The sequence below is a fragment of the Dermochelys coriacea genome, chromosome 1 (assembly GCF_009764565.3).
Source record: "Dermochelys coriacea isolate rDerCor1 chromosome 1, rDerCor1.pri.v4, whole genome shotgun sequence".
Taxonomy (NCBI): domain Eukaryota; kingdom Metazoa; phylum Chordata; order Testudines; family Dermochelyidae; genus Dermochelys; species Dermochelys coriacea.
Window position 1 is genome coordinate 315,042,902 of NC_050068.2, and position 15,542 is coordinate 315,058,443.

At 39.1% G+C, this 15,542-nt stretch overlaps 1 protein-coding gene across 10 annotated transcripts in view; it reads right to left on the bottom strand.

Annotated features, from left to right (window-relative positions):
• Nucleotides 1–779: 779 nt before the first annotated feature.
• TRABD (TraB domain containing) overlaps nucleotides 780–15,542 on the bottom strand; it is a 54,327-nt gene continuing 39,564 nt past the window's right edge. For 7 of the 10 annotated variants that reach the window (XM_038380950.2, XM_043495982.1, XM_043495970.1 and 4 more), the window contains 3 exons: nucleotides 13,891–14,063; nucleotides 11,347–11,458; nucleotides 4,047–7,236 (listed from right to left, as the gene is read on the bottom strand). In XM_038380950.2, the coding sequence (XP_038236878.1) occupies nucleotides 7,059–7,236; nucleotides 11,347–11,458; nucleotides 13,891–14,063 (463 nt within the window). In that variant the 3' untranslated portion in view covers nucleotides 4,047–7,058. Of the gene's footprint in view, nucleotides 797–1,010; nucleotides 1,028–1,992; nucleotides 2,114–4,046; nucleotides 7,237–11,346; nucleotides 11,459–13,890; nucleotides 14,064–15,542 lie in introns of those variants that run through there. The other 3 variants (XR_006275450.1, XR_006275448.1, XM_043495984.1) reach the window with 3 other exon arrangements.

Consider the following 15,542-nt stretch of genomic DNA (forward strand, 5'->3'; position numbering starts at 1 on the left):
CCACTGCAAGTTCCATAGAACTTCCTTTAACTAGGTGCTGCGTCCAGCTGTAGATGCTTCTAAGTTTTCAGGTTGTGCTTGGAAACCTACAGCAGAGATCTCATTCACTGTTGGGGTCCTATGGTATAAATCTAGAGAATAATGACAAACAGTGGTTCTAAATTAATGAATTAATATTGTTTGGCTTTCTTATGGATATTCCTGAATGCTATTAAATGGGTGTAAATGGAGAGCTTAAAAGGGACCACTCTCCACCAGTGTTCCCTCTAATTTTCCCCCCCAGGCATTTGCGGAATGAATTTTGTTATGTGCACCAATATAGAGGTAGTGTGTGTTATATGCACCAATATTGGGGTGATGTAACAAAATTCATGTGGTGGGGTGGGCCGAAGGGTTGGGAGTACAGGAGGGGGCTCAGGGCTGGGGCAGAGGGTTGGAGTGGGGGCTCCGGCTGGGGGTGCAGGCTCTAGGGTGGGGCCAGAGGGGTTGTGTGCAGGCTGCCCCAGGGCTACAGCGGGAAGAGAGGACTCCCCCGCAACATTCTCTTCCTGCAGCAGCACCTGGTCTCAGGGGGAGAGGCGCCTCTCCCCACTGCTGCAACTCCGGCGTTGGTGCCGTGGGAGGGGCACCTCTCCCCCCAGCCTCGGCAGGCATCTCTCCCCGCCGCAGTCCTGAGCTGCTGCACGGCCACGCCGCTTAGAGGAAACTCAGTTCTCCACCCAATTTCCTATAATATGGACCACCTCTCTTTGCATTCATGGAGCATTGGACATCACTGTATGCTGTCCAATGTATGCTGGAAAAACAGTAGGAAAATATGTATTTTTAATTATCAGAATGTGACTCAGCTATTACCTTGTCTTCATCTTAATTTGTTTTATATATATTACCAACTTCCACACAGAAATTCTTCAGTTGTTGTGTGCCAAAATGTACACCAACATACTTCTAAGGTTCTGACCCAGTTTGAATGAGGAAGGCATCAATGGAGGGGGCTGGTTGATTCATCTCCAATGTCATAATCCCACTATAGGACAGAGAAAGGATTGAACAGGAGGAAGACGACAATTGCTTTGATTTATGTCTGTTGTCAGGCACAATAGGGAGGAGACGATGGAAAAGATATGGGCAAAGTAACACTGGTGCTATCTGGACAGTTCACTAGATAGTAACAAAAGGTTGAGGTGAAGAGGGAGAAAGAACTGCCCTAATTATACCTGTCCTGAGACTGACTCCTAGGCAGTTACTACATAGGATGCTTGTATTGCTAATAATTATGATTGATTGTGTCTGGATGTAAGTTTGTACTGTAAGAGTACAAAAAATAGTACATAGTCAAAAAATAAAAAAGTTTAAGAACTACGTGCATTTACCATCACTGGGGAACATTTCAAAATACAATTATCCTCTTATTGAGTCCATTAGTTACCTCCACTTAAAAAAAAAATATTGCTATTATCATACCCCTTGCAGCCAGTTGATGGAACTAAATATTTTAAAGCATGCAAAACACAGCAGTTAAAGTAAAATAGGGCCAGATTCTGCCAGCATTACTCATATTGAGCAATATCTTATTCTGCAAGTAACCCCACTGAAACCAAAGGGGCTGCTTTTGCAGTTATGGGCCTCCGGTATTAATCAAACACCAGAGGGTCAGAAACTGGCCCTTAATTATTTTGTGCACTTTGTGTGTTACCTTCATAGTTGATAGCTGGTAGTTTGTACCATTGTTTGACATGGAGTTTTACTTTGCTAGGAGGAGATGTATTTATTTAAAAAAAAAATTTAAAAAGCTGATGTAATTTTTTTTTTTTTTTAAAAGCTGAACTCTCACTTCTTTCCTCAGCAGAGCACACATCTAAAATATTTTGCATCAAGCTGGGATTGGGTGAGAGGTGGAAGTGATCGTATGACTCAGTTTGTTTATCCAAACCAGCAATCAGAAGTCTTCCCCGTGCAGCATTTAAAAAATAAAGAACACTCCAGATGAGTGAGATTGCTTACTTCAGAAGCTGCGAGCTCTTCAGAGCTGCCCTTGCACCAGCACAGCCCCTTGGAACACCAGTCAGGGCATCAAGCAAGAGGCAGGGGACACACTGCTGAAGGAGAGGACCTGTGAAGAAAAACATGGCACAACCTCCTTGCTAATTGTGCCTCCCAGTTACCTCTTTTTCCTCACTGCTAATGGGGGCAGAAAGGATAACTCCATTTCTTTGCTGCTATTGGCTCCCCTAGTAGAGGAAGCTTTCATCCGACTCTCTCCCAGTAAGAATACAGCAGGCAAAAGAAGAATATACATGGCAATTTGACAAGTCATACATCTGCCTCAGCATAGGAATGCTGAGCAGAACATCTCCATTTCACATAGCTGGCACAAAGGGACTCTTGGTGGCTACACAGTGCCACAGGAATCTACCACATAGTGGTATTTCCCCATTTTAGCCTAGTTGATACTCAGCTGCTCCCCTCTATAGCTCAGACTTCCAGTCAATATCAAAAGGCAGGTGAATGAGCTTAGCCCCATGCTGGATATGGCCCTTCATTAGTGCAGCTGTAAAAATATGTTATTAGATAGGAGTTATTAGACTTGCAGTAAAAAAACAGTCCTGAGACACCAAAGTCTAAAATTAAAGTTTATTTTAATTTCAGAGGGAAACAGCAAATAACTACAAGTTTGTCTTAGAATTACACATAATTTTCCTCTTTTTTTAATGTGTAGTTCCCACTACTGTCTGGCACTTTGAGATAACGTGTTATATTTCTCATAATGGGCACTTTTAAAAGGGTTTTTATATTTCACATGCATGGCTTCAGATAAGCAACTTCCAGTGGAACTCTGGGTGATTTTAATTCAATAATTTAAATTTGATTCAATATTATGTCAGCGTCTATTAAAAAAGACTTTTCATCATAAATACTATCTTGGCCAAATGTATGTATACAGCAGTGATAAACAATAGATTATAAAAGCACGTGGCTTCTATTCCTACACAAAAGAGTAGATTAAAAACCATACTAGAAGGGATGCGGGTGGGAGGAGAGAGAGCATGGCATTCCTTTGATTTAGCTACCTCACCCTCAGCACTTCTGTATACTGAATGCCCAATCATCATGTATTATTTCCATTGGGTTAGCTAACTGATCATCTTTGCTGGAAGTGTAGTCATTTTTGTTTTACTTTAAGGCTTTTTTTCAGCAGCAAAATGAGAGTCCAATTCTGGAAGGTAACAAGGACCCTCCTCCATTCAACATCTTGCCAGATTGGGCCGCAACTGAGACAGTACTTTCAGAACTCATTTAAACTATTTCTGTGGCCTGTCAGAGGGAAGTTCCATGGCCAGCACTTTATTTTAACATTTATTTAAAAACAGCATCTGTTTCAATCTAAATAGCCTATTCAGCACTCATTCAGTCAAAGCTCACATTGCCATCAGCAGAAGCTTTGCCTAAGAAAGGATAACAGGACTTAATGCTTATGGCCACAGGGCTGTATAAGCTCCCTTTCTTCACAAAAATGCATACAAAGAGTATAGGCAGTTGAGTGGCAAATCACATAGCATATTCTATTCTGAGTAAATTGACTATTATATATCTAACTGTGTTACATTTCTTACATATGGATTTAATTTGCAATATGAACATTATCCTGACTTAAAATTAAAGCTTTGCACATATATTTTTGCAAGGGTTATTTTGATTAATCTGGTCCAATTTTCAAGATAAAACCAGAATTTATTTAATTTTGCCACAAATTCATGCACCTTTAGCCTCTTATGAGGCTCAGTTCTTCAAAGTACTGAGTGTTCTGGTTCTGCTCCAAAGCAGAACACTTAACCACATGATCTACTTCTTATGAAACTACTGATGTGCTCAAATTTAAGCATGGATTTAAGTGCTTTGCTGGATTTGATCCAAGCTGTTCAGCAACATAGTCATGGTATAGAAAAATACATTAGGTGGTGTGCATATTTTGCATCTATTTTAGTTAACCAGTATTTGTTCTTTAAAAATTATGACCAATATAAAAAATAAATGGCTTCAAGAGAAACAGTGGTTAAAATACTTTATTTTGATAACATAGACCATACTGCTGTTTACTTTAAACTGTTGTAGACTAAAAGGCACACGCTTGTTAAAAATACTTCAAATTTACATAAGATGTACAAATGCATAAAGCAAATGCACAGTTTACCAAAAAGTACAATATGGCTTCACAGGGTTGAGTGAGGGCTGGGACAATTCAACATATGTTTAAATTTCACTGAATGTTGTTAACACCTAAAGGATTGATTGTAGAATACAGAAGGAAGTTAATGGAGGGTAAAACATTGAGCATGTTACATAGATAGTATAGCACATCAAGTATACAACATACACCACTTCTATGTGGATTCAAAAGATGGTTAGGGTCTGCAAATTCATCAGGCATTTGATTGCCCCAGGATAAACACTTGTGGGTTTTGATGATCTGCCAGTTTGAGAACAAATTCTTCATCAACTAACAGCTTGTGTTAAGAATCTGTTTATATATTTTAAGAGATACAGAGGGGGAAACAATACACTTTTAAAAACAAATTTTAGTAATAATCAAAATGTCATTAAAAATCAAAGAGCAACTGACATTATAACCATTTTCCAGGGGTGCAGGTAATTGTGTGCATGTGGGAAAAAACAACACACTAAGCATGTGAAAATACACCAAGACAATCATTTAGCTCCACACAAATTTAAGGCTCATTTGTCTGCAATTTTCCTTAGTTTTTTCTTTTGTGTAAAATTACCTGAGCACAGATATGTTCACAGAAATTTTAAAGCAAAACATTAATACATTGAACTAAACCTCCTAGAGAAATGTCAGGAGGGGAAAAAACTCCCAATCTTTTGGTAGGTCACTAAAGCCAGGAGAAGAATGGGCTTAAGCTTTTTCTTTAAAAATGTACATAAAAATGTAATAAAATTATTCAAACAGGACCGCCAACTAGGTTATTAAATTATTACAAAAAAATCAAGACTCAGAATTCAGGTGGTCTCTCTAGTCACTTAGTTATTTGCTAATGCTGCCTTCAAGCTCAATACAGATCACTGCTTGTTTCTCAAACATTAATAAGTAGAAAACTGAAGACGAAGGACCCAATTCCTGCATTGTCATTTACATCCGTGAAAAGTGAGTATGAAATACAGCCATTCTGAGTAGGCAATAGTTTACACTCCCTTGCACAGGTGTACACCCCAATTCAAAAAAGCACTTAAATACATAAGTGTTTTAAATCAGGATAGATTTAAACACATCCTTTAAATTAAGGATCTCCATAAGTGGTTTCCTGGATTGGGATCTAAATAACTACGCAAGGTGCAAGGAAATGGAGTATCAGGCCCAGTGGACATACCAGCTTGCCAGTGATGTCAGTGGCATAAATGCAAACAGGATTAGGCCATTCATTTCTTAAGAGTTAAAGAGAAAAAGCTTTTAAAAAGACACTGCATGAAGGTTACACACACAAAAACGTTGGACAAAGAATAGATTGTGTGAAGACATTTCCCCCACACAAGACTTTGGAAACACACCCTACTAATAACCAAGCACAGTTTGTTAACCTTATTGAACTGTATGAAAACCAAAATCAACCTCTCCTTGCTGCCATCCCTCAGATTGAGCTCTTCCTCCCCACGTAAAGGTATCAGAACAGACATGGACTTCACTTCAACCAATTTGCAATGGCATAGGAGCTCCAGTAGCACATGGACCTCTTTCACATAAAATAAGAGATTAAAACATTATTGATATGACAATTATGATTGTTATACCATCGGGGAGGGAATAGTTTGTTTCCAAGGGCACTTATAATCAAGGGCAATCCTGTCTTATGGATACAGAAAGAACTATAAAACATAATGAACACAGGGTTAGAAGTAGGTGTACTGAAAAAAAGTGTTTAACGTTACAGTAGTTGAAGTCATACTCATAATTCTACAAACAGCAAAGATAAACTCCAAACCCCATAGCTAGTTAAAAAAAATTAATTGACTTTTTGCTTTTCTTTCTATTAAATAGGTAAAATACTCATCCACTGAAAAATTATAGTGATTAAAAAAAAACACATTTGCATGCATGGAGGGAAAACTGTAAGGTCAAGTACTGCACATCAACCCCAGACACATTGTCCAAAGAAAGAAAGAAAGCTTTGCAACGTGAAAAAAATTAGACAGTAGTTCTAGCCTCAAAAGTTTACAATACTGAACTTAAAGCCAACAGGATTTGGCTAACTAATATGGTTAAATAATAAAATCCAAAAGGAACAGAGTGCCCTGTAAACACTGGAAGTTAACCAACAGCTGCTGATAAAGGTACTGTATATACCTTTCCAACAGAGGAGAAAACTATTACTGATGTCTGTAAGGAGAGGTGCAATTCTAAAGGCAACGTTTTAGTTCTTTAATAAGGCTCATAAAGAAACTTGGCGGTGTACGTCTGACAGCTTGTACCATTCTGATATTTTTTTGAAAGCTCTGAAGTTTAAAAAACCTAAAATGTATACAAAATTTTCTGTAAGAAGATGTACTTCTAAATCATTTTATAGGTGCTTAGCACCAGGAACGATCATTTGGTATTATTATACCGAAACACTACTCATAGAGATGTCCTTGCGCTGTTGAGCGGAAACACAATTAAGTTACCGTATGTTGCTTTGTTCCTCTGAAAAAGTCAAGAATATACACTCTTTACACTGTCTGTACTACATCATCATAAATATATATTATATATACACATAATATATAATATGATATATAATATATGTGTGTAACATATTTCATTTACCTCAAACTGGAATCATGTACTTTTATACCACATACTTATCAGGAAGCAGACTCATTCATTAGGTCACAGCTGGTGTAGCTTTTAATAGCAACCCATTTACTTCACAGCAATTCAGCACTGCTCAGCATCAAATGGAATCTATGACAAGAATCCTCAGTCCCTCTTTTTCATCCCAATTAGCATGTGTTGTCTTTAGCACTCTTTTCTGCAATTATCTCCAGACAGTATTTCAACTGGGCGTTCAATGTCGAGGTCTAATTTCCATCAGCCTCTGAAGACAGTTCTGTGTTGTTGGCATCGAGAGAATAAATTGAACTGTCCTTTGTCCTACCTGGTAGCAGCCATATCCCATCAGTCCAAAAACTGTTGCCTTTATGACAAATCTGAGAACCTTACTTGAAGTTGACGGTGGAGGCACACTGAAGTAAAGGTGATAAAGACAAAGTTATCATCCACATAGCTGGAAGAAAAAGATCCTTCCCCATCTTCATTAAACGCTGATCATTTTTGCCACAATGTTTGTCATTACAACACACTTCTTTACTAGTACAGGAGCCCTTGCAATGAATGGGTATATTAAGACAGAGCAAATTATTCTTTCAAGGTCACAGATTACATCCCACATCTTATTCCAAATCTAAGGGTAAGTAGTATACTCCTGAGAAGTACTTAGGCTCCTAACTTCCACTGAAATCAGTAGAAGTCTAAATACTTTTGCAGATCTGGACCAATGACCTTTCCAGCCACATAGGGCACAACTTAATTCCCTAAGGAGCCTGACCTCTTTTACCATCAGAATCACAAACAAACACAAAGAATGCTGTCAGGAGTATTGCGGAGAAATTTAAATCAATGCAGAATTCTTTTTTAATGTGACTATTCATCTAACTACAAAGAACCAAAATCAAAGGTAATGTGTGAGGTGGCATAAGTTAAACATCAGTATGAGGATTTAAAGAGGGTCAGGACTTGCCAGTACTACAAAAAGTTTCACTGGTACAAATAAGTGTATTTACATTTAATTACATTGGTGCCATCCTGTAATACAGACAAACTGGATTAAATTGAATCTATATTACCATGATTTAAACTGGGTTAAATGTGTAATATATGTAGAGAGTTGCACAGGGTCATTAGGTTGATTTTAAATTAATTTAGTTACAATGATACAAGTTTCCTAATATAAACAAGATCTTGTATTTTGCGGGGTTGGAAAAAGGTACAACTTAGAGAGAGAATGGGGGGCAGGGGGAGGAGGACAGGGGACAGAGATACAACAATTACTTTAGCTTCCATCTTTTTATGTCCTCTTATTAGTTGCTTTTCCCTCTTTTTCAGTCTCTCAACTAATTTAAATCACCTCTGAATATAAACACAAAGGGGGTTCAGTAAGTTCAATATGGGATGATCCAAAAATCTGTAAATGAAAATACACATTTGGATTCTGAATCCTAAAACGTTATTTCCAGATCACTTTGCCCCTCATGAGGCATAATAAAAAGGTATCTGCAGTACAGCAGGAGAACTTTAAATCTAGAAAGAATACCCAGAGAATACACAACCATAACCACATAGATTGTGCATCTCAAATATGCTGAGAAAGCTGAAAGTTCATACACAAGCCAAGAAGTCGGGGTTTGAGAATGGTTGTTCTCTGAGCGTTATTATTTGCTTTATACTTAGGCTTGGGAAGATTCAATTTTTATCAGTAAATGGCTGTAAACATCAATTTCACTGTAAACACAAACTGAAAACTATTTCTATTATTTGGTTATAATCAAATTTTACAGATAAGCAAAGTAAGAAAAAGGCTGCTTAAATTAGAACTCAATTTGAAGATATTTACTTTTTATATTTTGACACGTGAAGTTGACAATTTGTGTTTCAACAGTTATAAAGCCTTCACTTTTTGAATCTATGCCTATTGTAATTAAATAATTTTTGTCTGACCCGTCCCACAGTTTCCCGCAACTGTGAAAGTGTAAACTGATAAAAATTAAAAAAATGCTTAAAAATGATCAATATCTTAAAAATTATAAAAAACCCACCAAACCAAATTCTGCCACACCTATTTATACTATTAAAAAAACTGGAGAATTTAAGCAAACTTAGTGCCTTATGAAAGATGCTGGACTGACAACTCCTCCACTGTCAGAGCCTTGAGTAGTGTCACTTCAGTCAAAATGCCTTAAGCCTGACTTAGAGGGATCCCCTGGGTAGGCATGAAGATAGGTAGGTCAATTTCCATGCCATTCAGTCTTCAATCTCACTAATGAAAATGCAAACAAATGTACCAATAATGCCAGTTACTGTGACTCTGATGTGGATCTCTGTGCACTAGCAACTGGACTGAGACTACTAACTAGCCATCAAAAGATATGGTCTAGTTGTTAGGGCACAAGCCTACGGCTTGGAAGGCCAGAGTTCAATTCCCAGATTTCCTATGTGATCCTGGACAAGCCCCTCTGTGCCTCAGTTCCCCTTCTGTAAAATGGGGATAAAAGGATTTCCCTCCCTCATAGAGGTACTGGGAGGATAAATACATTAGAGAAATTGAGGCACTCAGGTACTACAATAACGGGGCATAATAGATTCAAGGGGGGAAAAAAAAATCAAATGGTGAATTCTGGAATTTGCTAATCTGGGCTGAATTCCAAGGTACTATGAGTATGTCTACACTGCAAATCAGGAGCTGTGACTGCAGCACATGTAGACACACCCATACTAGCTTTGAAAAATTAAAGCTAGCTTGAGGAACAATAGCATTGAAGCCACAGCAGCATGGGCAGCAGCTGCCCAGGATCCTGAGCAGGCAGGGCTAGCCTTTATAGTCTCCTGTTCTGCCGCAGTTTCACTGCCATTCTTAGTAAATGGATTACGAGAAACTGTGATTTTGCACTTCAGAGGCAGTGCTGCCTGAATACAACCAAAGCCCAGAGGTCAACAGTGTCTCACTCTTTGGTTAAAATATATTTGAAGTTTCTTGTTTTAACATACTGCAGGTCTCACCTGTGAATCACATACCCTACATTCATTTTAAAAGCCCTAAACACAGATCAATACAATTTCTTCTATGGCAAGATCATTTTCTGATCAGATGCCTCACCCTGAAAATCCAGCTTCCCCCCCTCGCTTTATAGCTTCTCTCATCTTTATTGTAAAAATAATCTGCAAGGATTATACACCATTTCACAGCTAACCCACAGAGCCTGCAATGCCAGCTGGCAGATGGCACACCATAGCACAACTCACATCAGGCCTGGCACACACATTGCCCCACCTCACTGTTGTCATAACCTGTATTTAAAAAGCGTCACGCAAGGTAGCCTACCTGAACTGATAATATGCTGGTTATTAATAATACTGAGTGACATATGTACATGCAGAGTATAAAGAATTATAGATGTGTGCTGCAAATGTGTTTGTAAAAGGCATTTGGCAAGCATGCTTAAGCCCAGCCTGTCCTAGACAAAGGAATGCTGTTTTGCCTGCTTGATTGTGCCTCCAGAGTAAATGAGCCTGATGAGCCCAGAAACAATGGAAGTACATTTACACATATAGTAAATGCAGCTATCAAACTAGCAAGTGGGGGAGATGATCACTTAGCACTTACAAGAGGGATGGAGGCTATACCCCTAGGAAGCCTTTCTGGCTCTTGAAACAGAGACAATGGACTTTAGGAATTATAAGTAGAAAAACACACTTTGGCCACATCACTTGAAGAACACATGTGGCCAGAGCTCTAGACATCTGAGAAAGGTGGATCCTTCAACCAAGGGGGTTGAAGTCCCTGGGAATAGACTATAGGTGAGAGACCTGATTAGACAAAGATTGTAATTTGCTGACATTACATTTTAGTCACTAGAAAGAATGTTTTGTTAGTAACCTTTCATATCTCATTCATTCTTACCAGAAGAGACAAGGTGGGTGAGATAATATCTTTTATTAGACCACCTTCTGTTGGTGAGAGACACAAGCTTTTGAGCCGTTCAGAGCTCTTCTTCAGGTCTGTCCAATAAAAGATATTACCTCACCCACCCCGTCTCTCTAATACCCTGGGACTGACACTTAAACCTATGTTGTTTGTTAATAAACTTAGTCGTGTGTTATTACAAAACTCTCTCAGTGCTGCTGTACTGAAGTGAAGTGTGGGTCTTCAGCTAACCTAACAAGCTAATGTGGGCACCATCTCTTTGGAGGCAGTGAACTTAACAGCTTCCAGTGAGAGGGACTGGACACTCCAGAGAGATGTCTCTTGGGAACTGAGGTTCACGGATTGTTACCTACAAGCAAGATTTGGACTGACGAAGTCCTGAAGAGTTTGCTGACAAGGCAGACAAGCTGGTGAAGTGGGGAGCTGACACTCAGCTTAGCAGCAGCAAAGCTCATTCTTGTTGAGGCAGACTGGTAACAGTGTGGCTCATAGTTCTGGTTTGAGCAAGATGTCATAAGCATTAAAAACAAAGGCTACTGCAGATTGTAAAGCTGAGGAGCTACTAAATCAACATCCAAAAAGGAAAGAAAGTTACCTCATGATTTCCTGGATGTTTAAGTCAGTGTTCCAGTTCTTTTCTATTCCAGGCACATGACCCATCCCAACCACACCAACTACAACAGACGGGATACATTTTCTGGGTTCAGCTAAGAGAGAAAAGAGGGGAAAAAAATGTATCAGTCTCTTCTCCAGTGAGAAAAACATTGCCAAACTGTAAGCAATCTTTAAATTAAAAAAAAAAAAAAAAAAAGGTAATCATATGTCTAGGCAACAATTTAAATTACCCCCAGTAAACATGAACCAAAAATTTTCAAAAAGTTAAAAAACACATGTATAAACACACCCCCAGATGCAACTTATTTTGACTAGCTCTACTGCTACTTTAAGTCCTAGAAGCTCTAGCTGGGGCAGAATGAAGCTCCTCACTAGTATGGCCGGCCATGAGCACATAAAATTGGGGGAAGTTTTTGCATTGCCTTCTTATTTGCTTCTGAGGGGCAGAATTCAAGGTTTTTAGCAATGATCCAAAAAGCCCTGAATGATCTCACACTTGGTCCCCGAGAGACCTCCTCTCCTATTGTATCCAGCTGTGGCAGTCAAGATTGACCGATAAGCACTTGGTGTTGAAAGCTTACATATCGTGGTAAGTCCCTCTCCATTTCCCATCTTTGGAATTTGGGTAACCTAGGTCACCTGAATCTAGTGACCATCAGGGTACAATACAAAACATCTGGGCCCTGAGCCTGCAAAGGGAGCTCTGCAAAATTGGACCCTTCTGTCTACAGAGTGCCACTGATTTCAGTGGGGATCCTAAGAAGCACACAGTTTGGCCCACCTGGTTCTCTTTACATGACTGGGCAATTATTCTATTTTTAAAGCACCTGATGGTCTTCTTTATTTTTGTTTTGGGAATGGCATTTCCAATTTGTGTTCCAAGCACTTAGTATCCCTCGCTCAAATATAAATAAAAAGGAGCCTCAAATCACCTTCTAATATGCACTCACTATTTAGCCCACCAAAGTCACAAGAGCAAATGTTGAGGTCCTATTTGAATACATGGCCTTTGAATACATAACCCTCAAAACATGGTACAAGGTTTTAGCTCCCCAACTTGAGTAAATGCTGCAGCAACACTAGTGCCAATCTGGGTTCTCTCTGCCAGGTATGGTAGATCAGCATGGTGGGGATAAATCAATATAAATAATAAATACACAAACAAGATTCTCCTTTTTGCTTGATTCACTAAGAAATTCACAATCTAGTGTTTTCTGACACCATAAATTGCTTGTGACGTGCACACGTGCGCGCGTGCACACACATGACACACAGTTGCGTGCTAGACTTCTTCAGCTAACAATTCAATAAATGAAAAGCCTCAGATATAATCTCCTTGAAAATCCAGCTGCTTTCTTCTATCCCCTAGGTCTTTGCCTCATCTGTCCCCTGAATTTTTTCTCTTTGTTCCAAATAGCTTTTATCTGTCCTCCCTACTATTTTTCCCTTTCCACTCTTTGCTTCATTGTCTCCCCTTCCTCTACTCCATGCTCCCCCCATTTTTACTTCTCTTCTCCCCCTTCACCAGCAGGAACAGATTAAAGAGTTTTGGGGCCCTGCGCACTACGGAATTGGGAGCCCACCCACCTCCCTTAAACTAAACAAGAGCACGAGATATATTGTCTGCAAATAAAAGAAAAATCTACAATTTATTTATTATTAGATCAGAGGAGACTTTAAAAAAAAAATCAAATATGAAATCCATTAAGTTTTATCACCTTTTCTTCTCAGAGAACTCCAGACCCAACATTAAAGGGAGACTGTTCACATGTTGCTTTGACACCTACTGCTTCCCTCATGACCCAAATGGGACTGACAGTGAAACTTAATGATTTTTCAACAGTTTCACTCTGCTGCTGCTGCTCCAGCTGGAATCATGGAGGAAAACACCATGTGAGGGAGCAGCAGAGGCCCAAGTGCAACATTTGTGAAATTTTAAAAGCGGGAGACAGTCTCGGTGGACCTACACTAAAGTTACATCTAATATCTTCTTAAAATATCGGGTATAAAATAACCCATAATTTATTATCTTATGCATCCCAAGAGATTATGGGTCACAAAAGTGACAGCCAAGTGCCTTTAGAGACTTGAGAAACAAGTATTCAGTATGCTCACCCCTCCTGAAGTATATTATTGCTTTTATAAAAGACGACTTGAGTCCCATCCTGTGCTGTAATATTGATTCCTACATTTTTCAAACTTTAGCAGCCTAATTAGTATTTCCTGTTTTGAAATAGGCATGATGGGAAGGAGGAATCCATTATTCAAAGCATTCTCATAAAGCTAAGAATTTCATTCTACTTCTACTGGTAGAAGAGGCTGTCATACTAATCTAACAATATTCTCCCTTATTTTTTTAAGCATTATAATTTATGAAGACATCTCATTTATTACACCTGGTACCTGTCTACAAAGCAAGATGGCAAAGATTTTCAGATTTCCTGAGAAGGAAAATCATGGAGTACTACATTAAGAACATATTGCTTGCTAAACACAAGTTAAGAATCTGCTTTAAAGCAATTACTTTCTGAAGCACGAGGTAGTTCTATTCGCTTAGCTGCTTGCTTCAACATGTAGGTCAAGTAAATATCTCGCTCCGATACAATTGTTCGATGTAGATCAGGAAATTCTCCAATCATTTCAGCCATCATCTGCTCCAGTAAATCCTTCTGTTTACACTTCTCCACATCATCTTTACTGAAAGGAAAAGAAACAATCCCAATGTCTGTATTATGCTCTCAAAGTCCAATATAGACACACTGACTTGTTAAATTATGCGAGTCCTGTACCTCCTAAGAAAGCAAAACTACCTCCCTATAGACTCATATTCTAAGCAGTGTGTCTGAACTCAGTAAAAGGGAAAGAAAGTGGTCAATCATCTAAGAGCTATTCAATAAAGTCATTCATTACGCCTTACTCATGGGAAGCTAAATAAATACATAAATTGGCCACACACCTGAGACAATGTGCCAAGGCTTTGAGGGAAGCGCTATCACCACTGCCAAGTTAAGGAGCATTATTTACAGTGCTCCTCCTGGGGCTTGTCAAGCAGTCCTGAAGCAGCAAGATCAGTCACCACAACACAGCATTTGAGAGCATGCACAGGGAGAGGAACAGAAGGGCACCTCCAAAGGGGTGCCCTCAAAGCAATGAATCGGAGGAAATGGGTAGAATTCCATATGTTCCTATTAAAGTCGGATACCCCTGCCGAAGATCCGAGGAAGAAAGTTCCGAGCTGGTAATCTCCTGAGTGGGAGTGAGGAATGAATGGGAAGTGAGGATGAGTAAGACGCTATAGAGCAAATTCAGCTCATTTACCACGTAGTACTGTAGTATTTCTGGGAATTCTGAGCCTTGTGTTTGTTTCTGGGGTTGTAGTGCAGGCAATAGTTAGAAGAAACATGAAAATAAACGTTTATGTAAATAAAAGTAATGAAGACACCAAAATGTGTTTTATTTGCTTACTTTCCATATAGCTGAGTCATGAAATGCTCTGGGATTGGGGACATTGCCACAGGAGCCAAGGACAACCAAAAGCAGAAGTGTATTGTGCATTTTCTACAGAGTATCTTAAGGAGATCATTCCTGCTTGTTTGGACTAAATGTAAATATTTATTTAAAAACCCTTCACGTAACCATCAGGATACGAGTGTACCAGAACTGAGTCATCATGAACTTAAAACGTTAACCCTGTCTTTCCTTACCTCCCTCTTACCCTCTATATTGTTACCATCAGTTGTTGTCACACACAAACTTAGATTGTAAACTCATCTGTGTAGGGACCTTTCCCATACACATAATAATCAGCAAAATTTGCCTGTTCTTATTTAATGAATAATGCCTTCCTGGGAGGAAATGCAGAGAGGAGTTGCACAGAAATCCACCTTTCAGTCAATGACAATTTTCTTAAAAAAAGAGCAAAATCCATCTCTCAGGCCGACAATGAAGCATATTAGTTACCCCCATATTTTATACATCAGCTGCTAGTTAACAAGTCAAAAGAAAGTCAGACATTGGCTCCAAAACTGGATATGACAATATATGCATAAGTGGAAACAGCAATAAACGAAACCTAAGTTAAAGCAGGGATGGGAGATAGAAGGTGAAATGGTCTTGGTTCGGGTCTGGGTCCCTGAAAACCCATGTAGTTCCCTCTAAACTGTTCATGGTTCCAGT